This window comes from Abramis brama (assembly GCF_963993115.1).
Source record: "Abramis brama genome assembly, chromosome: 1".
NCBI lineage: Eukaryota > Metazoa > Chordata > Actinopteri > Cypriniformes > Leuciscidae > Abramis > Abramis brama.
In genome coordinates, this window is record NC_139963.1 from 54,102,582 (window position 1) to 54,127,606 (window position 25,025).

General features: G+C 37.6%; 1 protein-coding gene across 3 annotated transcripts; it reads left to right on the forward strand.

Moving 5' to 3' along the window:
- The first annotated feature begins 1,649 nt into the window (after positions 1–1,649).
- Positions 1,650–24,033, forward strand: LOC311087792 (uncharacterized protein). Of its 3 annotated transcripts, none has more exons than XM_084121229.1 (3): positions 1,650–1,722; positions 6,386–6,670; positions 22,344–24,033. In XM_084121229.1, exons 2-3 carry the CDS (start codon positions 6,553–6,555, stop codon positions 23,549–23,551), a joined length of 1,326 nt encoding a protein of 441 aa, XP_083977355.1. In that variant the 5' UTR covers positions 1,650–1,722; positions 6,386–6,552; the 3' UTR covers positions 23,552–24,033. The 3 variants fall into 3 exon arrangements, with proteins under 3 accessions (XP_083977355.1, XP_083977353.1, XP_083977354.1); XM_084121227.1 differs by having other exon boundaries at positions 1,669–1,741; XM_084121228.1 differs by lacking the exon at positions 1,650–1,722 and adding an exon at positions 4,665–4,805.
- The last annotated feature ends 992 nt before the right edge of the window (positions 24,034–25,025 follow it).

Genomic DNA, 25,025 nt, shown 5'->3' on the forward strand with positions numbered 1-25,025 from the left:
AAGATGCTTAAGGCTTATCAATGCTGAGCTGGAGTCTGAAGCTATCACAGCTTGTTTAGGTCTTGCTCTCTACCCACATCAATGCCATCCATATTCCTATAATTTCTGCTGTATATACAGCTAAATCCTCATTAATTCTTTTAGCAAATGCAATGTTTAATTGAGGGATAACATACGCAAATCCCATTTTCTTATGAGTCTGTTTAGACGCATCAGTATACAATATAATTCCTTCTTTATATTTGCTTGTTATATACTTCTGAGCCCTGTAATGATCTATTATTAACCTCCTTTTCCTCCAATAAGCCTAAGTCGACTGGAACTTCTGACAATGTCCAAGGAGGTAGGCTACCACTGGATATATACGAAGAGTTCATATGCAAAAGCCTCTAAGTGCCATCTGAAATTTTCTTCTAGAATGATCATTTTTATCATGCTCGTATATTTAAGTTAAGCAATTTCACTTAAATGGCAATGGAAATAACCTATTAATTGTCATTTAAGTGAAATTACTGAACTTAAATATACAAGCTTGATAAAAAATGATCATTCTAGAAGAAAATTTCAGATGGCACTTAGAGGCTTTTGCATCTAAACTCTTCATGCATTAATACTCGCATGTGTTCAGTGTTTATCAGCGTCTGTGTTGGGTCTGTGTTGCCGGTCTTTCATGTTGTGTTATCTCTATCGGCTGGCCACACCTGAGCGCCAACCAGTGGCCTGGATGGATAGTTCGTGTCTGTGTGCTCTCCGAGACTGTCCTCGCTGCAGCCTTTTAATCAAATAATCTGCAGTGACTTTTTTTGACTGTAAATCAAAAGCCTTCGATTAAACTTGTTTCTGTTAAAATAGATTAGTACATTTGTTTTGTTTTTTGTTACAAATGTGTGTGATTCTATGTGCTTTTAAATTATTATTATTATATTTTTTTTTGTGGTCTGATGTTGTATACTTAAGTGAAATTTATGTGATTCAATGTTGTGACGTTATGTGGATTACATGTGGAAAGCACATTGGTCAACAACTGTTGTTTTTAATTGTGCTATACAAATAAATTGTCATTGTCATTGTCATAAATAAATGTATTTGTATTATTAGAATGTAATTTTCATTGACATCAAAAAAAGTTATGTGATTACATAATGTATATGACTTGTAATGCATTACTATCAAAAAGTAGTTTTTTATTGAAGTTCAATTGCTTATGCAATATTTCGCATTTATATGTTTTGTATATATTTTATAGTTTTCACAAGATTTGATATAATTTTATTGATTAGTTTGTTAAATACACATACTTTATCTGTTTGATTATTGTATTATGTTTAATACCATATCTCTTCAGTTTAAACCATAAACACATGCTGTCCAGTGTCCACTCAAGTGGACATCTGAAAATTATGCCCTAAGAGCAATAAAAACACATAAGAAAAAAAATCCTGACTGAGGTTATCATAATTCATGCATGAAAGGGTTAAATGCTAACATTAATCATATCTTATTATCGGTTTACCATGGTAATTTTAGTTCTATTGGCCAATGTTTATTGTAGTTATACCTGTACCTACTTAAAACACAGAATAGATGTGAGCAAATGAAGTCTCAAGAATGGATGCGGGGATGTCCCGTACGCGCGTGCGTTGGAGGCCGATGACGTCACCACCACTCACTCGCGCCGTGTCTTCCTTCCGTCATTCAGTTTCTAGCGTCGAGTCTTCTGAGGTGAGGAGAGCAGTTTACGGTATTTCTCATATTTACACTCCATCAAACACACTTTATGCAGTTTGATTAAGCGACAGACTCATTTCTGTATTGTTTTCATCGATCACAGCGATACTTGTGCGTCTTTTCTGGCGTCTTCCTTCTGAAATAAACATTTAGTGCAGCAGCAGCGAGCATGAGGAGAATATGTTGAGTTCATTCAGACCTGAGCGATTTTGTGTTCGTTTGTGTGATTGTCTCGATGTTTGTGTGAGAACTGTTATGGGAATTGATCCCAAGTTGCTGTTGCCATTTTCATGTTTACCTTTATTTCTTTGTCTATAACGTTATTTATCTTTTGCAGATTTCATTTACTTGTCAAAATTGAGATATATTCTAAACACTTTATATTGTCCTGTATGAGTAATGAACGTGGGGAATTTAAAATCTATATATAAATGTGAATATAAATAGCTATTATTTAAGTTTGACACAGGCAACGTTAAATATTGCTGGCACTCTTTATTTTCAAGAGTTTTATGATCGTTGTCAGTTTCTGCAAATACAATTCTTTAATATGGTTATGATCAAATTACTTTATTGCACATAATTGTTGTTATTAAGTCGAATTTAGATTTATATGGATATTATGGTTATTTGCATGTAGAAGTTCACAAAGATAGGTGTCAATTTATTTAGCTCTATTATTGATGATTCATCCATGTTTTATTGTGAGAAATAACTGTATTTTCTTTCAATAAAGCAGTTTTATAGGCTTTTATCATATACCCTGACTCAAATAATGTGTTTCTAACAGCAAATACTCAGAATAAAGTGATATGATCTGCGGACAGTGGCGTAACTTTGTTTTAAAAAGTGGGTGGGACAGGTGGGGTGCGGGTTGCTAATACAATGTTAAATCAGATATGTACAATAACATTACGATGTCCAGCAATCGATTTAAATAGTAGGCTACATGAGGTTTAATTTGTCGTTTAATGAGATGTAGTCTAATATATGTTGTCAATGGCTAGAATTTTCGTGTGAATAAATGCATAGATCCACCTTAAATTTAGTGTTGTCACGATACCAAAATTATTGTTTCGATACCGATACCAAGTCAAGGATTGCGATTTCGATACTTTTTCAATACTTTTCCTGAAAAGGGAGAAACACTCTCAAATATCATTGCTGTGCTTTATTTTAAAACCGGGACAACATTCTAATCATATAACACACTAATCAATGAACATATGAACAGCAGATATATTAAACATTTGAATAAAATATGAAATATCAAAATATAAAAAATTAATTAGAGCAATGACATTCAAGGTAAAAAAAAAAATATATAATTTAGCAGCATTATCATAAGAAACATAAGAGTTACCGGTAATAACTTTATCTTGATTCTGAACTTTGAATAAAAATATGAACAGCGATTATATTAAACAATGTTTCTGAACTCAGAAGATTAAATATCAAAATATAAATAATATCAATTTAAGCAATGGCATTCAAGGTAAAAAAGCAAATAAAATTTAGCAGCAATATCTCAGATATTGTAACTTATTCTGTCAGTTGTGCAACCTTTCCTTTCAGAGGAGAAAACTCAACCAGTGAACTTTATTTTAATTCTGGACTTTGAATGAAAATATGAACAACAATTATATTAAACATATGAACAAAATATTAAATATCAAAACATAAATAAATTAGGCTAAAGCAATGGCATTCAGTTTAAAAAACAAACAAATCAAATTTAGCTGCATTATCTCTTATCAAACCTGAGTTGTTGTTTTTCCTCTAGTGAGCATTAGCCCTAGAATGGCCAGCAGATGTTCATTTCTTACTCTGTTCCTTTGTCTTATTCCAGTTCTTGGCCAAGAAAACTAGCGTTTCTAAATGTTCCTCAGTCAGTCTGGAACGTCTCGGACAGCAGATGTTCCCAGATGTGCTGAATACCTGTTCACATGCACAACTTGAAGCAGAAATGCAAAGATACTTCTTCGCAAATTGCGCCAGGATGGGCAGTTGTGCCTCATGTTGACTCCACCAGGCCAGGGGATCCTCTGCAGGGCTGATTTCTCTGAACTGTTTGTAGTCAACAAACTCACCATTTAATCTATCTGTGGGTGTTGCAGGTGTGGGAGAATGTTGCCCCTTTCTTCTCTGAGGTTATGGTGCAGAGCTCTCCTCTTCCTCTTTGGTGCAGCACCTGCTCCTCTAGGGTCCACTGGACAGTGGGGTGGAAGCTGAACGGCCTCAGCTTTACGGAGCAGTTCCATCTTTATATCCTCCTCCATAGTTGCAAAAGTACCTTTAAATCTAGGATCAAGGAATGTGGAGGTGTATAGTGTCATCTGCAGGTTGTGATCATCATACCTTTTCTCAGAATCTCCTCTAATTTTGTTCTTCATTTCTAGGGCCAAGGGGTGGTCGCCTTCCTCGTCTTTTAGGCAGGCTTTGATTTTCCACATGAAAAGTGGCAGGACTGATGATATGGTGGTTTCTTTCTCTCCACTCAGGACATCAGTGAAGTCACTGAGTGGAGCCAGGACATCCCTCACTGTTTCGAAAGTGGTCATGTCTGTGTCCCTGGGCATCAGGTGCCACTTCTTCCGGTCCTCAGCCAGAAGAGCAGAGACAGCTTGCTGCTGCTCACAGAATCGTTCCACCATGTCATAGGTGGAACCCCATCGGGTGGGCTCATCATGGATTAATGCATGTTGTGGCAGGTTTAAAGACTTTTGCTTGTCCTTGAGCAGTCTAGACATCTTGTTTGATCTGGAGAAGCCTGACACAGTCTTACGGAGCCTGGACAGACAGCTTGCCACACGATCGATATCTATGGCTTTGTTCACTGCCAAATGCAGATTGTGCCCAAAACAGGGTATCCAGGTGTATTCACTGGAAGCCGTGCGGTTGTTTGACGCATTATCTGTTGTAATTCCAGCCAAATTGGCCATATCTAGCCCCCAGGAATCTGTGATAATTTCCTCCAGGGCTTCTGCTGTTTGATCAGAATACAATGCAGAGCACCCTAAACACCAGGACTGCATCTCCCAGGAGGACTGTGTAATGAACTGGACTGTTACTGCCATGTAAGTGTCCACAGTTCTGCTGGTCCAGAGATCCATGGTGCAGGAGAAAAATGTATTTGGTGTAGGCCTAAGTTGTGCACTGATTATCAATCTTGTTTCATTGTACATCTTGGGAATTTCATTGTACATGAAAAAAAAAACCTTGATGGGACGTCATACGAGATTTTGTATAAGGTTTCTGAACCCAGCTTTTTCCACTATATAAACTGGCACTTGATCCAGACAGATGAATTCTGGTACTGCCCTGTTAAGCCGTTTTACCTCCTTGGACTCCCTGGGGTACTTGTTGTGCTTCTCAAACATAGCTTGGAGGGTTGGCTGCTAGATGATGGATACCCGACCCGAGCCTGACGGTACCCGACGGGCCCGGACAGATATTTAGAAATTATGTTCGGGTTCGGGTCGGGCTCGGTCACATCAGTGCAATAAGGCATTGAACATTTTAAATTTAAAATCAGCTTATTGTAGGTAGCCAATGTGCCTGATACTTTCACTTGATGCAAACGTTCGTTTTTGTGATTAAAATACATGTAAAATATTACCATAACTGTCTTCCTGTTTGCGGAAATATGTTTATGTAGCCGTGACAACGAAACACGTGCATGCGCGCAGGCTGTGTTAAGTGCGCTTGTTGCTCTGTGCGCGCTGATGCACTCATCCTGTTGACATTTCCGAATGCCTTCCTAAGTTGCTTAATAAAAGCAGGCTTTCCACACAAACAAATGTACATGTGTCATTAGTATGAGAAAAAAAGTGGGATTTTAACTGTCGGTCTCGGGTCGGGCTCGGACATAAATATCTTTATGCCTGTCGGGTTCGGATCGGGTTCGGTTACTGCTCTGTCGGACGCAAGCCGGGCTCGGACAGAAAAATTTGTCCCGATCCGCACTCTATTGGCTGCTGCCTTTGAGGAGTTGCTCTTTCGGAGCCCGTGGCTGCAGACTTCTGTAGCGGAAGAAAATAGAAATATTTAAAATATGATGGTGATAAATTTGTCATAACGGAGGACCTAAATAGTTTATGTGAGAAAGTAACAATAACTTGTGACTAACTTAACATCTCTATATGCAGTGGTTATAGTGATAACTGCTAACATTCACTTAACCATAACATTACCATAATTAATAGGAAATAATGAGCCTAAATAATAACCTAATGTTATTTAAGCTATGATATATGGATTAATATAGGCTAATGTTTCCTGTACTTGTCAATGTCTGATTTCTTTGATGGTTAACTTCAGACGATCCTGAATGGCTTGTTGAATGAGTGTTGATAGTCTGAGGTTCATCAATATTAACAGATCTGCTGAAAACACTCTTTATTTCATGACAATAATTCCTGTTTTCACCTCATTTATTATGCTGATGTCTTCAGATGTAAATTGCCACTTAAAGTTAAATTCATTGGTGTCAACAGACTGAGGGTATTTGTTGGTTACTATACGTACGTGTATGTCTGTTAATGCTTTCAACTGTTTTTCCTACCATTTATATTTTGAAGATTTTACATTTATTATATTCTGTTGTCCATGAGATTAAAAACAAACTCAGTAACTTATATATTTTTGATTTTGGCAGATCAAATCCTCACACTACAATTCATCATCATTGAAGCTCCTCCCACAGCAATTCATCATCAGTGAAGCCCCTCCCGCTGTAATTCATCATCAGTGAAGCTCCTCCCACTGCAATTCTCCAATAAATGCTGGAATATTCCCATCAGCTACAAGTGAAGACGAGCAGCAATGCATCAGGAAGAGCTGAAATCTGTAAAGACTGAGTTTATTAAAGAGGACAGTGAGAACATGAGTGATCCAGAACCCTGCAGAATGAAACACACTGAAGATACTGAAGAACAAAGAGGTTGGTGTTTATTCTTCATTCATTCATAGGGGTGTAACAATCATGTCACCATCATGTCACAATTAATATTTTTATTCTGGTGTCACTATTGTCCTGTGAATTGGGTTTCCAGCATCCAGTCCAAGCCTATTCGTTTACACCCACAATGTAATATGATATTTAGCATTTTAATCAACAATACATTTTTTGTTAACCTTTTAACATATGTATTGGAGTATCACCAGGGGCGATTCTAGGATTTTTATTTTAGGGGGGCTCAGCCCCCAATAAGGGTATGATTAAAAAAATATTATTTGACTATTAGGGTAGGGTGGTATGCTACTAACCTTACTGCAATCCACTATTCCATTGTATTCCCTGTATTTCATATATGGGAGTAGGAGTACTGACTGAGCCATATACAACACTGTAATAAAAAAAATAATTATTGGATGTGACCACTAGAAAATGTCGATTTTTTTTTTTTTTTTTTGAAGACCTCCTGATTCATTCACTGTACAAACACACCACACATGTTTCCAGTACAAACACAACATTTTACTGTTTGCATTTCTATGCTCACATACAAACCTTAGATAGGAATTTTTCTGACAAAATTAAATAACATTTTAACCAGAAAATAACATAAAAGCCATGAACTTTGATTATCCATATCAGCAATATAAACAACACAGGTATGAGGCTGGACAATGGATTAAGTGGGGGCTGTGGTTAACTATCAGAAGTAATGAAAAACAAGCCAAAATGAAGAAGCAGCCGGTGAGAAGCAGCAGTCTTGCAGCCCAGTTACTGGTCTTTCACTGGGAGCATCAACCTGTGTCTTCTCTCCTTAAGAGTAGCAAACCTGTTGATAATTTTATCATGGTCCAATTGCTCAACAACATCTTTCTCGATGGCCATAACTGCCAGCTGATGGAGCCTGCTCTGACCCATTGTTCTCCTTAGCCAGTTGCGGAGACGGCGAAGAGCACTGAAAGACCTCTCACACGAACAGCTGCTAACAGGTACAGTGAGGGCAACCTGGATGACAGATTTCAGTGATGGAAACATTTCAGAATCCAGCAGGTTATAAAGTGAAACCATGTCCTGTGGAGCTGCACCAGCTTGCTTTTTACGTGTCATAAAGTGCCTTGCTACCATGACTTCCTCTGTCTTTAAATCAATGTTGTAATGGTGTGCTAGTTCTTCCAAATGTGACTCAGACAGGAAGTTTTCAGACACTGGACTGCATGCTTGAATACCTTGAAGCAATGCGCCATTTACAGCAGAAAAACGGTTCTCCAGTTCAGTTATCATTCTATCCAGACATGGATATAGTAACTTTGTTTTGACTTGTTCGGCATCTGTGCTGATTCTCCTATGTGCACCATAAGTTGTTTCAACAACAAAATCATCCATCCTTTTTTTTTTCTGTCTCTGGCCAGAAAGTTGCTCCTCAACTACAATGTCATTATCTTCACACACTGCCTTTGCTCTAGCATATATATCTGCGGCAGTGGGATCACTGTGTTTCTGCTTTAAGGAGTCACACACAGCATCTTTGTATGCCACTGCTTGGGGAAGGTCAATGGTCTCTTTTTGGAGATATTTGTGCAAGCCTGCTACTACAGATAGGAGATCCTTGAAAAGAATCAACAAATACACAAATGAGAATTTGCATATTTTTGTTTTCAACCCCACTGCAGTTGCTGTATTGATGGCAGAGAGGCAATCAATGATGGCAGGCAGATTTTCAAGCACAGCATTCACTGAGTGAAGCTGGCACGCCCACCGTGTGTTGGACAGCTGCACCAGTTCACATGGTTGCAATCCTAATTTTGCTTGTGCTTCTTTAAACTTGTGGTGGCTGACCAGGGAAACACTAAAAAATGAATACAAACTTTCCAGCAGGCTAAAGAACTCTGCGGCCTCAGTAATCCCTCTGCAGGTGTGGCACAAGACAAGATTCAACTCATGGGCATAACAGTGAACATATATAGCCTCAGGGTGCTTCTCCCTGAAAAGAGACTGAACACCTCCAGCTGCTCCACTCATAACTGCTGCTCCATCGTATGTCTGAGCAACACACTTCAACTGAGCAATTCCTTCTTCTTGTAATTTTCTTTCTAATGCCTCTGTTATTGACTTTGCGTCGAAACTTCTCAGCTCTGTCAGGGACAGGAATCTCTCTTTAACTGTTCCCTCAGTGACATACCTCACACAAATTGCTAGCTGTTCTGTGTGTCCATCTCTGGCCTCGTCCGCCATAATGGCAAACATTTTTGACTCATGCATTTCTTTGATAAAAGTTGCTGTCACCTCTTTCGAGCAGCACTCTATCATTTCATTCTGACTGACAGGGGAGAGGTATGTGCTGTTTGATGGGGCAGTGTAATGCTGCAAGAAAGGATCAAACTTCTGCAAAAGCCCCATGCATTCCAAGAAGTTGCCCTTATTATGACTTTCTGCTGTTTCATCATTACCCCTTAATGGTAGCCCTTGCTTCCCCAACATGCAGGTCACAGCCGCAATACGTCGCATATACTCCCTTCTTTGTCTAATTTCATCAGCATTTGCTGCTTCAATCTGCTGTATAACATTTCCCTGTAATGCACTAGCCTTGTAACTTTTCCAGGAGACAATACAATCCTTGTGTGACTGAGTCCCCTCATGTTTGTGAAATGCTTTGAGTGCCTTTTTCCAGTTTTTGTATCCACTACTCACAAATACATCATGCTTTAAGTTTTTACCAAAGACACGGCAAGCAAAGCAGCAGGCAGAATCTGTCTTCTGCGAGTACTCAAGCCAAGCAAAAGTTTGAAACCAGTTTGGCTGGAATGATCTTTTTTGTAAGCCAAAGTTCTCCTGGGGATAATAGTGTAATTTTGCCTGTTTTGGGCCTGTGTCCTTTTCACCTAAGTCACACTGATCTAAAGGTGCAGCTGCTGTCTGTGCTTCATCTGACATTGTTTCTCTGTATGTCTGTCCTCTCTCTCCTGACTCATGTCTTCCTCTTCTTCATGCTCTCTCTGTCCCTGTACTGTGACAATCACGTAAAAATAGTTTGGTAACTAAAGAAATCTTAACTTCATTTGTATTTATTAACTGACCAGACAAATTATCCAAAACAACTGTTCACTTTCTCACCTCGATCATGATCTTGCCCTTTCTCTGATGTGCCTTCATCAATCTTCTCTGCCTCCACTTCATTCACTTTTTGCACTGACTTTTCTGAGAAACCAAAAAATTAATTTCAGTTCAGTTGACTGAAAGACAGTTAATCATTTCTTGTTGAGTGTCAATAATGTCAGGAGTCAGGACATTTGTGTTTATCCTTTGACGATACCACTGCTTTTTCTTATAAAATGTACAGGGAAATTGGCAGACAATTAAAACAACGTCAGGGTTCAATGACTGAAATGAATCTTGGGAACACAGTGGTATTGTGTGTGTGTGAGAGGCTGTCTACGTTCTATTCTCACCTGACTGTTGCTCATTTGCAGACCTACTCCCGCAAGACAAGAAAAAATGTCGTATATCCATCTACAATGAAATATAAATTATTTTAGTTTTTTAGCTTTTTAGCCTTTATAATCAACAATACGGTTGGATATTCATCAAGTCACCCCGTGAAAATTGATGTCATTTTAAGTAATTTAACTAACCAGCTAATATTCATTAAGAATATAGACAAACCATGTATTAATGTAATTGTCTATTGGCAATATGATTAATCTGTTCTATATCTATTTCTATTTATTAAAAATAACAACATGAATTATCAATTCGCCACTTCTATAAATCAAGTACAAATCTAGTATAAATAGTATAAATCAAGAAATTCAAAAATCCCTTTACTCTACGCTTACTCTAATTTATGTATCATGATACAGATACACTCCTCCTGATTCATTATGACTTAATACAAAACTATATTTAATAATACAAAACAAAATAACTCCACATTCTCTCTCTGGGCCATCTGCTTTCAGACAATGATGTGTGTCTTTAATCATTTCTGTGTATGGCTGCATAATGTAATGTCAAAATACATAATAATATGTCTTTAATTTTAAAAAGTAAATTAAAATAAATCATGATCGTTCTCTAAAGTATGTTTTCATGGGTGTTAATCGCTTCATTTTTGTAGGAATAAAAAACAACTATCACACTGATAAGGGCTGAAGGTGAACGCAGCGAGACATATTGGTATTGGATGAGAAACCGAGCCGTCCCGTGTTGCTCCCAATGCTCCAGTAACACTACATTATGTAAACTGCAATGCATTTATGACAAAGAACTGCACCGATGCAGATGTAATATCATAGCATTAGCAATCTATCAATAAATGCACGCACACACGACACACACCTTGTGCTCTCTGATGTTCGCTCTGCTCGGCGCCCCTGCAGATTGAAAAATGCGCTAAATCCATGCAAGGGGAGGAGCCGAAACTTGACGCAGCTTGCCGCCGTTTCAAATGAGTTTTTTAAAGGGGACTGAAGCGAGCAAAAATTTATTAATCAAATATTTTTTTAGGGGGGCTGGGCAGAAGTTTAGGGGTTGAAGCCCCCCTAAAAAGGGCCTAGTGACGCCCCTGAGTATCACAATAATATCGTATCGTGAGTTCATTATCATGATATGTATCGAACCCTGACATGACGGTATCGTTACATGCCTATTAATTTATGATGCTGAAGAACATTCATGTTATAAAGCTTCAAGCACTTCATCACTTTTAGATTTGCTGAAGCAGGAAAGTCCCTCTCTAGTCAATAATTTTATCCCTTACAACTCATATTTGATCATCAATTTTTAATTTTTCATAACTTTAAAATTTGATTTTCACCACACAGGGTCTTCAACAGCTGTGAAATAAACTATGAATAAACTATGAAATGGGTGCAAAAATGTTTCGACTTTCAACAGATGGTCAGTAAAGGGAGGTTTGAGCATTTCAAATTAATTGTCAACATTACTTCAAACTGAATATTATTTTAGGTCCTTAATTTTATATTTATAGTATATCTGGTTCACACTATTTTTGCAACCATTTGTTGAGTGAAACTTGTAGGAAACAGATAATGCTAAAAATTGTTAATTCAACACTAGTTAAGTGTTTACAACCAGTGTTTTAGCTGTAAACAACCAGTGAAATACTTGATCTATGAATGTAATAAAATGCTCATTTTAAAAACTGGGTACAATGAGATGACATTATTCTACTCAACCTTCAACCATTGAGAAATAAAATTACATTTAAAAGTGTAAAAGGATCAACAAGGTACTTTTTCAACAGACCATGAATAACCCATAAAACGTAATTTTCTTGGGATATTCGTAAATTAAATCAGGAGAACAGACCACAAATGTGCAGTATGTGTTGTCCTTTTTCATACTGTTATAGCAGAATATAAAGGGGAAAAAAGATTATAATATGGAAGAAAAGAATGCAGTGACTGAAAATGTGCTCTTGCCATATTCTTGTTATAACATGTCACGTTAAAATACCAAGCGTTATGTTAATCTAATGATGTCTGAATATAAAACATGAAGGAAAATTGACAGCTCATTGAGTCAAATTGACGGATGATCTAGGCTATATTTGTTACTCAACCTTATGATTTGAAATTATTTGTTTCAGTCGTTTTGAATGGAAGATCCCCAGACTGGAAATACCACCCATAATTCAAAACGCAGTTGGCTTATCAAGTCAAATCACCATGTAAATAGCGCTTTTAACAATATAGATTGTTTCAAAGCAGCTTTACAGTGATAATAAGTAAATTACAGCAACAGAGATTGTTTTGGCTTTACAGCAGCTCTAGAATAAAGTTATTGTCCAGTTAAAGTTAGTTTTTTCATTGATTCACTCCTGTTGCAAAGATAGTTAGTTATTAACTTAGTTACACAACACCGTTCTAACAGAAAACCCTCAACACGCTCCGGCCCGCTCAGAAATAGGTACCAAGCTGCAAGCCTTGAAAGGAAAAAAAAAAAAGTTAGTTCTGCACAAACAAGTTGGGTCGTCTATAGCAGTTCTATGACCGTGGAGAGCGAAGGTTTGTTTCTCACTGGAATTGTCATCTATAAAGGTTAAAGAAAAAAAATTAGCCGGGGTGCCCCTAACAAAAATTTGGGGAGAGCCCTATATCCAAAATGGCCGCCGTTAGCCAAGCTGGAAATATATTCATTCAACCAACTCATGGTTAATTCCAGAAACAAGGTCAGACTACAGAAACTTAAAAAGGATCATCTGAAAAGACAAGTGGGTCAGATGCACTGGCGTGGCTAATGGGGACTATGTCTTCAGACATCCTGAAGCAGATTCAGCTCTTCTGCATATGCAAAGGTAAGAGCAAGTAAGTACACTGGACCTGTTGTTCTAGACTGCGAGGACACAGATGTGTATGTCCAAGCAGCTTATGTCTCGCAGCAAGTCAGAGGTGATCTGCTGATTAAACGCAAGCATGCCTTAATCAACTGCCGTGCCATGCTCTCGAAAGAGGTTGCAGATATCATACCTCTTCATGTTATCACTGGCAGTGACCATACCTCAGGGCTCTATGGGCATGAGAAGAAGAAGGTGTTGGAGAAGGTGAAGATCAATTCTGAGGCAAGAGAGCTCTGGGACGAGTGGGTGAGAGTCTGGAATTAAAACATGAAGTCAGTGCGGATATGAAGGCATTAGTCCTCTCCATCATTAATGCTGAGAGTGCAGATGTGAGCTGCGGGAAGGCCAGAGTTTCCAAATGGCACAAACTGAAGAATAAGTGTACAATCTGTCTCCCACCTGATGATGACTCTTTGAATCTTCATATGGAAAGGACAAACTGCCTCACATATTGCCAGCTCCATTACAACCTGCAAGAGCATCCTTCTCCCATTGGTCACGGCTGGGAACTAGTGAATGGAAAGTGTCGACCAGTGCGTCACACCCTGCTCCCCTTGCCCCGGCAGCTCACACCTCATGACTGCTCAGATGAGAGTAGCAATGATGATGAGAGGAGTCAGTGTGGAAATTCAACAGATTCAGATGGAGAGTCTTTTTGTTAATGAAATGTTAATAAAAACAACTCACAGCTAAATAATCTCCTCTGTCTCCCTGCTTTAATTGGTTCCACCCCTGACATCTGATGACCAATGTGTATGTTGTAATTTTACTATCCATAACTGAACTCAGTATGAGCAGAGATTTCATTTGAGCCTAACATTAAGGCTCTATGACGATTTTGAAAAATTGACATTTAAGGCGAGACACAGCAGGCAAAAACATTGATTTGTCATGCAGTGGTCAGTTTTGAGATTTTGGGCTAGTTTACTCCTTCAATATGTGTTCTTTCAAACTGCTATAAAGAAAACGTTGAAAATATACATTAAAATATTTATCCTTTCTATCAGTAACCAATCGTGAATGTCCAAAGGGGATTTAAAGCTAATGACGAAATCTTTAAATATTTAAATGCCGTTTTCTCAAAATTAGTTTTTTGTCATTCTCCTGTACAAACATCCCAGCCTATGTAGCACCAAACTTTCCAGTTATACACTTCTGAAGATGTTTTCAGAGGGATTAGTAATCATCTCAGGAAGTTTCATGGTGATCTCTATTAAAATTAAAATTTTTACCCTATTCACCTGTAGTGTCTCACCTTAAAGAGCCAAAAAGCCAAAAGTAAAGGTCAATCTTGACCCAAATAGTTTCAGAAACCATGTATTATGCAGCACTGTCGGCAAAACCATTAAAAAGTTTATTTCCAGCTTGGCTGATGGCAGCCATTTTGGATATAGGGCTCTCACAAAATTTCTCCACATTTTTGTGAGGGGCACCCTGGCTAATTTTTTTCTTTAACCTTTATAGATGACAAATCCAGTGAAAAACGAACCTTCGCTCTCCACGGTCACGGAACTGCTATTGATGACCCAACTAAACCTCAAAAACGCTGACGCCACACACATGCGCATCACGTGTTTAGTCTATAGGTGTGCGTGTTGAATATATATGTGCACAGGCGTGTAGTCCTTCTTTACAAACCAATCCTCAAAAAAACTACTTGTCTGGGCTTAAAAATGTATAACTGCGGTAAACCTCGGGATAAACAGAGAGACGAATATTAGCATAGACGCCATTCTTCTTATGATGTAACGAGTACATCAGGATGTATGGGAAGTGTTCCCGGTTCCGGCTGACCTAATCTATGCAGCCTAACATTAAATTATAGAAGTCTATAATGTATTATGTGAATGCTAGGTCAAAGAGATGTGTCTTTAATCTGGCTTTGAACTGACAGAGCGTGTCTGCTTCCCGGACAACGTTAGGAAGATTGTTCCAAAGTTTTGGTCCTAAATAGGAAAAGGATCTACCGCCAGCAGTCGATTTTGATATTCTAGGTATTATTAACTGGCCGGAATTTTGAGATCGCAATAGACGTGAAGGACTATAATGCGTTAAGAGCTCGCTCAAGTACAGCGGAGCTAAACCATTTAGTGCTTTGTAAGTAATCAGCAATATTTTAAAATGTATATGATGTTTAATAGGCAGCCAATGCAGTTTTGACAGAAGGGCTAATATGGTCATACTTCCTGGTTCTAGTAAGAACTTGAGCTGCTGCGTTTTGGTCCAGCTGTAGTTTGTTAATGAAGCGTGCAGGGCAACCACCAATAATAGCATTACAATAAACTAGCCTTGAGGTTATGAACGCATGAACTAATTGTTCCGCATTTGTCAATGAGAGCATAAGACGTAATTTAGATATATTTTTAAGATGGAAAAATGTGGTTTTGCAGGTACTAGAAACGTGACTTTGAAATGAAAGATTAGTATCAAGAGCACACCCAGGTTCCTAACCGACGACGAAGACTTAACAGAGCAGCCATCAAGTGTTAGACAGTATTCTAGGTTATTACGTGAGGAAGTTTTTTGTCCAATAATTAGAATCTCTGTTTTTTCAGAATTAAGTAGTAGTAAACAAGCTCCATCGCACACCTGCAGGTAATAGGTGCGTAGGATAATAAGACCAGGTGGATCGTTTCAATAGACAAGCAATTCCCGCACACTATCGTAACTTGCAAAGAAGTAATATTTATTCACACAACGTTTCGGTCACACGACCTTCATCAGGAGTATACAAATGTTCAAATTCATCTCTTTTAAGATAAAACACATGACTAACTAACAAAGTTCCATCTGTAAACAATTAAGCTCATTAGTATAAAATTAGCATCACATCATAAACAGTTACAGACTATGATAGTTACAACAATCAATAAAGATCTCCCTGTAAGTTAACAAGATCATCTAAAACACATGATCAACACATCGTCATCAAACAGCATCAAAATGTTACAACAATCAGTCAGTCAATTCTTGTATTGTCAATATCCGATTAGACCTGTCTTTTACACTCTTCCTAAAATTCATAAGAGACTTATTGATCCTCCAGGTCGTCCGATTGTGGCACAGACTAATTCCCTCTTATCTCCTTTATCTCAGTATGTTGATTTTTTTATTAAACCTTTTGTTTATTCGTTACCATCTTACATTCGAGACTCTACCGATTTTATCAATAAGATTTCTGAGGTGTATGATTTACCGGATTTTTCTTTATTATTAACTTTGGACATAACGAGTTTATATACTAACATCTCACATGAAAAAGGACTTAATGCACTTAGACATTATCTTTTGTTACGCGAGGACTCTAATCCACCATCAGACTTTATCGTCGAGATGGCTTCGTACCTTTTGAAATATAATTATTTTTGTTTCGATATGGATTTTTTTCTTCAGATAAGTGGGACAGCAATGGGCTCGAATTTTGCCCCCAACTATGCCAATTTATTTATGGGTTTTTTTGAGGAGAGTTATATATTGAATACAGACAAGAATCCTTTCTATTCACAGATAATCAAGTGGTATAGATACATTGACGATATATTTTGTATTTTTTTAGGTGATCACGATGAGGCTCGAGAATTTGTGACATATCTGAATAACTTGGTTGACGACTTAGAATTTACTTCCGAAATTAATTCGTCTAGAGTACACTTCCTTGATATGTGGGTACAGAAGAACGAAGGCATTTTGACTACAACTTTGTTTACAAAAGAGACTGATCGTAACACACTTTTACTTGCTACCAGTTTTCATCCGACTTTTTTAAAAAAAGGGCTACCTAAGAGTCAGTTCTACAGATTGAGGAGGATTTGTCATTCTGATTCCGACTTTATTGAGAAATCGAAAATCATGAAAAATAAATTTTTGAACAGAGGTTATCCTTTGGATTGGGTCGAAGAAGGATACGATACAGCTTTTAAAAAGACACGGTCCGAATTGCTAAAAAAGAAGACAAAGAAAACAAGAAAGTATTCTTTTGCTTGTATTACAACACATTCACCTAAATCCTACATGATAAAATCAATTTTTAAAAAATACTGGCATTTATTGTCTTCTGATCCGGAGTTGAACGATATTTTTAGACATCCTCCTTTGATTGTATATAAACGTGCCAGGAATTTAAAAGATAGCTTGGTACAAGCTCGTTTTCAAAGTGTTAGTCCTCGTGCATCTCAGAGTTTACTCAGTCCTATACAGAAGGGCAATTATCGTTGTGGGAATTGTGCTCAATGTAATAATACTTTTAAAACATCATTTTTTTGTCATCCTAGAACGGGTAAAAAATATAGCATCAAATCTGTGATTACTTGTGTTTCCACTCATGTTGTGTACTTGATACGTTGTCCTTGTGGTATAGGCTATGTGGGAAAAACGTCACGTCAATTGAAACAAAGGATTAGTGAACATAAGAGTTCGATCAGAAGAAAAGATATGAATTATCCAGTTGCGGTACACTTTTTAAATTTGAATCACGATGTTACCTCTTTACGTTTCTGTGGGATCGAGAAAGTAACTTTGCCACCTAGAGGTGGAGATATTGAATTACTTCTACAGAGACGCGAACTGTTCTGGATTTACACCCTTCAGACTTTATCACCTATGGGTATGAACGATGAAGCACCATTTCATGTAATGTTATAGTGATGTATTTGTTTTGAATGATGTGATGTTGTCTCTACTATGTATTCACAATGAGTTTGAGTGGCCATGGAGCCTGACTGTTTGTTGTAACAATTTGAATGATGTGCTGTTTCTACTATGTATTCACAAAGAGTTTAAGTGGCTGTGGAGCCTGACTGATTGTTGTAACATTTTGATGCTGTTTGATGACGATGTGTTGATCATGTGTTTTAGATGATCTTGTTAACTTACAGGGAGATCTTTATTGATTGTTGTAACTATCATAGTCTGTAACTGTTTATGATGTGATGCTAATTTTATACTAATGAGCTTAATTGTTTACAGATGGAACTTTGTTAGTTAGTCATGTGTTTTATCTTAAAAGAGATGAATTTGAACATTTGTATACTCCTGATGAAGGTCGTGTGACCGAAACGTTGTGTGAATAAATATTACTTCTTTGCAAGTTACGATAGTGTGCGGGAATTGCTTGTCTATTGAAACGATCCACCTGGTCTTATTATCCTACGCACCTATTACCTGCAGGTGTGCGATGGAGCTTGTTTACTAATTGACTCTGTCTCTATTGCTTGTTGACTGAGAGTTTTATCCTACGCACCCTGAGACTTGCAACAAAGGAAACATGACTACTTTTCAAGAGATTAATAATTTGACAGACAATTGCGCTAACATATTGGCGTTTACGCAAGAAGATGCGGATAAGATCCTTTTTCCAGAGAAGACCATGGATTTTAACTTACCACATGATGAACACCGGGTGCAACTTGAAAGACTGTACCATAACGAAATGCGTCTGAAAATGCATGGTTCTACATTGAGCGAATATTGGAGGAACAAGAGAATCCCACGCGGTCTGAGAATTCCCAAACCTCCAACATTGTGCAAACAAAACAAACTGTTTTTAAAGAGATGGAGCGAGATTCTTAACAAGTGTTCTATGGACTTGATGCTTCTGATTGTGGAACAAGTATCTGTTGATGTTCATGAGACCCACGAAAAAATCGTCCTACTCGAAGAAAAGATCAAATCTATTTCCCAAATTGATTTTGATTCTTTTCTTTCTTCGATCAAGTTGTCTACTGAGAAATACCGAGATTATTTGAAAGAAATCAAGCTGAAGAAATACAAACGAGATACAGAGGATTACCTTCGGAATGAAGTTTACCCATGGGATATGCCTGACATAAGAGACAATGTTACCCGAGAGACCAACGCACCAGTCCGTGGATCATCTGGAGCTACGGCTCGATTTCGCAATCGTACAAGAAGAAATGGATCTACCTTTTTCAATAGACAGAGTGATTCCACTGAGAGTGAGTTTACCATCGACAGTGATTCGAGTGCACACGCTTCGACGACTTCTTTTTTGGACGGACGAGCCCCTCCACGGAGACTACAAAGAAGAAATGTCGAAGAGGTTCAAGAGCCTCAAAGAAATTTACGACCGTGGACCCGCAGCTACTCAAAGAGACGGTAATTAATATTTCTGAAAAGGAACTATCTGATGATCAAACTGTGGTTTTATCTAAAGGACTATCTTTTGTGCCTACTAGTGGTGTTAATTGTTTTGGTCTAAAAGTGGATTTGTTCAAATGTTTTAGACAGATGAAACTACGGTATTTTTTCTCCAAATCAGAGTCGAGTTCATCTATGACACCTTTTAGACCTAAAAGTAATTTTTGCCCTAATGTGTCTAACCACACTATTCATACTTTTTGTCGTTTGGTCGAAAAAGAGGTGATGGAGACTTGCTCGTCTAGTAAAAAAGTCTCTCATAATTTTTCATTGAATGAGCAAAGAGCTTTGACTGAATTGATAAGCGACCCAAGTATCATTATAAAACCTGCTGATAAAGGAGGGGCTATTGTAGTCCAAGATACGAAAAAATACCAAGATGAAATTCTTTTACAATTACAGAATATTAGGTTTTATAAAAAACTTCCCAGTGATCCTACCAATACTTATCAATCTGAGATATTGTCATTTTTAACAAATGCTAAAACAGAGGGTTGGATATCTCAATCAGAATTTAAATTCTTGTATTGTCAATATCCGATTAGACCTGTCTTTTACACTCTTCCTAAAATTCATAAGAGACTTATTGATCCTCCAGGTCGTCCGATTGTGGCACAGACTAATTCCCTCTTATCTCCTTTATCTCAGTATGTTGATTTTTTTATTAAACCTTTTGTTTATTCGTTACCATCTTACATTCGAGACTCTACCGATTTTATCAATAAGATTTCTGAGGTGTATGATTTACCGGATTTTTCTTTATTATTAACTTTGGACATAACGAGTTTATATACTAACATCTCACATGAAAAAGGACTTAATGCACTTAGACATTATCTTTTGTTACGCGAGGACTCTAATCCACCATCAGACTTTATCGTCGAGATGGCTTCGTACCTTTTGAAATATAATTATTTTTGTTTCGATATGGATTTTTTTCTTCAGATAAGTGGGACAGCAATGGGCTCGAATTTTGCCCCCAACTATGCCAATTTATTTATGGGTTTTTTTGAGGAGAGTTATATATTGAATACAGACAAGAATCCTTTCTATTCACAGATAATCAAGTGGTATAGATACATTGACGATATATTTTGTATTTTTTTAGGTGATCACGATGAGGCTCGAGAATTTGTGACATATCTGAATAACTTGGTTGACGACTTAGAATTTACTTCCGAAATTAATTCGTCTAGAGTACACTTCCTTGATATGTGGGTACAGAAGAACGAAGGCATTTTGACTACAACTTTGTTTACAAAAGAGACTGATCGTAACACACTTTTACTTGCTACCAGTTTTCATCCGACTTTTTTAAAAAAAGGGCTACCTAAGAGTCAGTTCTACAGATTGAGGAGGATTTGTCATTCTGATTCCGACTTTATTGAGAAATCGAAAATCATGAAAAATAAATTTTTGAACAGAGGTTATCCTTTGGATTGGGTCGAAGAAGGATACGATACAGCTTTTAAAAAGACACGGTCCGAATTGCTAAAAAAGAAGACAAAGAAAACAAGAAAGTATTCTTTTGCTTGTATTACAACACATTCACCTAAATCCTACATGATAAAATCAATTTTTAAAAAATACTGGCATTTATTGTCTTCTGATCCGGAGTTGAACGATATTTTTAGACATCCTCCTTTGATTGTATATAAACGTGCCAGGAATTTAAAAGATAGCTTGGTACAAGCTCGTTTTCAAAGTGTTAGTCCTCGTGCATCTCAGAGTTTACTCAGTCCTATACAGAAGGGCAATTATCGTTGTGGGAATTGTGCTCAATGTAATAATACTTTTAAAACATCATTTTTTTGTCATCCTAGAACGGGTAAAAAATATAGCATCAAATCTGTGATTACTTGTGTTTCCACTCATGTTGTGTACTTGATACGTTGTCCTTGTGGTATAGGCTATGTGGGAAAAACGTCACGTCAATTGAAACAAAGGATTAGTGAACATAAGAGTTCGATCAGAAGAAAAGATATGAATTATCCAGTTGCGGTACACTTTTTAAATTTGAATCACGATGTTACCTCTTTACGTTTCTGTGGGATCGAGAAAGTAACTTTGCCACCTAGAGGTGGAGATATTGAATTACTTCTACAGAGACGCGAACTGTTCTGGATTTACACCCTTCAGACTTTATCACCTATGGGTATGAACGATGAAGCACCATTTCATGTAATGTTATAGTGATGTATTTGTTTTGAATGATGTGATGTTGTCTCTACTATGTATTCACAATGAGTTTGAGTGGCCATGGAGCCTGACTGTTTGTTGTAACAATTTGAATGATGTGCTGTTTCTACTATGTATTCACAAAGAGTTTAAGTGGCTGTGGAGCCTGACTGATTGTTGTAACATTTTGATGCTGTTTGATGACGATGTGTTGATCATGTGTTTTAGATGATCTTGTTAACTTACAGGGAGATCTTTATTGATTGTTGTAACTATCATAGTCTGTAACTGTTTATGATGTGATGCTAATTTTATACTAATGAGCTTAATTGTTTACAGATGGAACTTTGTTAGTTAGTCATGTGTTTTATCTTAAAAGAGATGAATTTGAACATTTGTATACTCCTGATGAAGGTCGTGTGACCGAAACGTTGTGTGAATAAATATTACTTCTTTGCAAGAATTAAGTAGTAGGAAATTACTAGTAATCCAGTTTTTTTATATAAGTTATGCATTCCGTTAATTTTGTGAATTGGTAAGTTTCGTCAGGCCGTGAAGAAATATAGAGCTGAGTATCATCGGCATAACAGTGCAAACTAATTCCATGTTTCCTAATGATATCTCCTAAGGGTAGCATGTACAGAGTGAACAGCAACGGTCCTAGTACTGAGCCTTGTGGTACGCCATACTGAACTTTTGATCGATAAGACATCTCTTCATTTACTGCCACAAACTGATTACATCAAGTGTTAGACAGTATTCTAGGTTATTACGTGAGGCTCGTCAGGAAAAAAGGTGGATATTAAAATTAATTAAACGGCAATCTAAACATTGGTGTCATAATAGCAGCTCTATTGTACGTTTTTGATATTATTTTTGATAATTATGTTGATTGAATGTATATAATTGTTTTCACTTTTATGATGCTTTGAAAATGAAAATAATTCCTTTTTTCTTTCATTTCAGACCTGATGGAAGTGAAGGAGGAGAGTGAAGAACTGAGTGAAGTGGAGGAGAAATATCATGTCAAACCTAGAGAAAAACCTTTAAATCATTCAAAGACAAAAACCTTTTTAAAGAGAAGAAGAGCCAAGCAATCTTTCATCTGCACTCAGTGTGGAAAGAGTTTCCCAAACACACGTAATCTTGAGATTCACATGAGAGTTCACACTGGAGAGAAGCCATTCACATGTGATCAGTGTGGGAAGAGTTTCACACAAATAACAAACCGTAATCAACACATGAAAATCCACACCGGAGAGAAGCCGCACACATGTGATCAATGTGGGAAGAGTTTCACGCTGTCAAAGCACCTTAAAGAACACATGAAGATCCACATTGGAGAGAAGCCTCACGCATGTGATCAGTGTGGAAAGAGGTTCATAAAAAAACAACATCTTGAGCTTCACATGAGAGTTCATACTGGAGAGAAGCCGTTCACATGTGATCAGTGTGGGAAGAGTTTCGCACAATCAACACAGCTTCAGAACCACATGAGAGTTCATACAGGAGAGAAACCGTTCACGTGTGATCAATGTGGGAAGAGTTTCACACGATCAGCATACCTTAAAGAACACACGAGGATCCACACCGGTGAGAAACCATTCACATGTGAACAATGCAGAAAAACATTTCTTGTGGCACCCGCCCTAAAGAAACACCTTAAAGTTCATACAAAGGAGAAGCCACATTCATGTTTTGTGTGTGGAAAGAGTTTTTCAGTGCTGTATAATTTACGTACACATCAGAAAATTCATATTCATGTAAAAGATCATGTGTGCTTTGAGTGTGGGAAGAGTTTTAATTTAGTGAGTGATTTAAAACAGCACCAGAGAATTCACACTAGAGAAAAAAATTACAAGTGTTCACACTGTGACAAGAGATTCAGTCAGTCATCAAGTCTAAAAACACATGAGAGGATCCACACTGGAGAAAAACCTTACAAGTGTTCACGCTGTGACAAGAGATTCAGTCAGTCGGCAAATCTGAAAACACACGAGAAGATCCACAGTAGAGAGAAGCCGCACACGTGTGATCAGAACGGAACGAGCTTCGCTTTTGAAAGTCAGCTGAAGCCAGGGCTCGACATTAACGCTTGTCTGGGCCAAGTGGATTTTTTGAAGGTGCAAGTGAAAGAATTTTACTTGGCTGACTCGACGAGTAGCCTGATTTAAATGTCAGTAACAAAAAATAACTAGGTAATCACCAAAATGAGAGAATGATTCTGATGTTGTTCCATTTAGTGTAAGTGCCGATTGATAGTGGTGTAAGACTGGTGCCAAAATGGCTGAACCCACTCGACCACACTCTGAGGAAACACAGAACTCTTGCTGGAATCAACATTTAAACACTTTATAAAAGAAGACCACATCTAAGACAACCCACCGCACTGTGTTGGAGACAGAAGAGTCTCGCCTCACTATTGATTGCCCACATCGATTTCTGTTCCCACTCTCTCTATCCCCTCATTCTCCTCATTGAGCATCATGAACTGAAGATGCTCAAATATCACCTAAAAAGAGCATGATAATTCATGTTTGGTATCATTTTGAAGGTCTCAGAGCGTCTGGTACTTTTTTCCTCTACTTGATATGGAATGATATCTTGATATGGTTTTGTTTGTTTGCTATAAAGTAAAAACGCTGGGTGAGCATTCTCTAAGTGTGGTGATTCCATCATTTTGCCAGGGGTTTTAAATAAAATGCATCTTTACACAGAAACCAAAGAAGAACTCTCTCCACTAACTTACATCTGCCAGGAGTGAGGTGGCCAAATGTTGATCATAAGCAAACACCATTTGATACATTTATGAATTATCTATTTAAAAGCAGGTAGTAAAAGGTTCAGGAAATCTGTGCGTAGTGTGTAGTACCAGGTAAATACTTCTAAATTATCTGATCTCTGAATTGATAATTGATCTAATGATAATTGATCAAACTTTCGAGCAAGTTTTTGCATGCAAAACTTACTTTATAACGCAAGTCTTACTTAAAGGGATAGTTCACTTTAAAATTAAATTTTGGTATGTTTTAGCTTACCTCAAGGGCATCCAAGATGTAGGTGTCTTTTTTTCCGCAGTAGTTTCAATTTTGATATTTTTAGGTCAAACCGTTCTTGTCTGTCAGTCATATAATGCAGGTCTATGGTCACTATCTCAAAGAGCATGCACAGAGAAGTCCAAATTAAACAATTCCAATGGCCTAAGACACAAAACGAGCGGTTTGTGTGAGAAAACGAACAGTATTTATATCGTTTTGACCTCTTGTACACATCTGAGGGCGCGTGCGCTTCCTGGTGTGTGACGTGTGCGCTCGTTCTGGCTTAGTCTGCGCAAGCGCCGGTAAGCGCCGGACATGATCTCGTATGTGTACAAGAGGTAAAAACGATATAAATACTGTTCGTTTTCTCACACAAACCGCTCGTTTCGTGTCTTAGGCCATCAATGTGTACTTACGATGGGGAATTGTTTAATTTGGACTTCTCTGTGCATGCTCTTTGTGATAGTGACCATAGACCTGCATTATATGACTGACAGACAAAAACGGTTTGAAAATATCAAAATTTTCAATATAAAAAAATATCAAAATTGAAACTACTGCGGAAAAAAAGACACCTACATCTTGGATGCCCTTGAGGTAAGCTAAAACA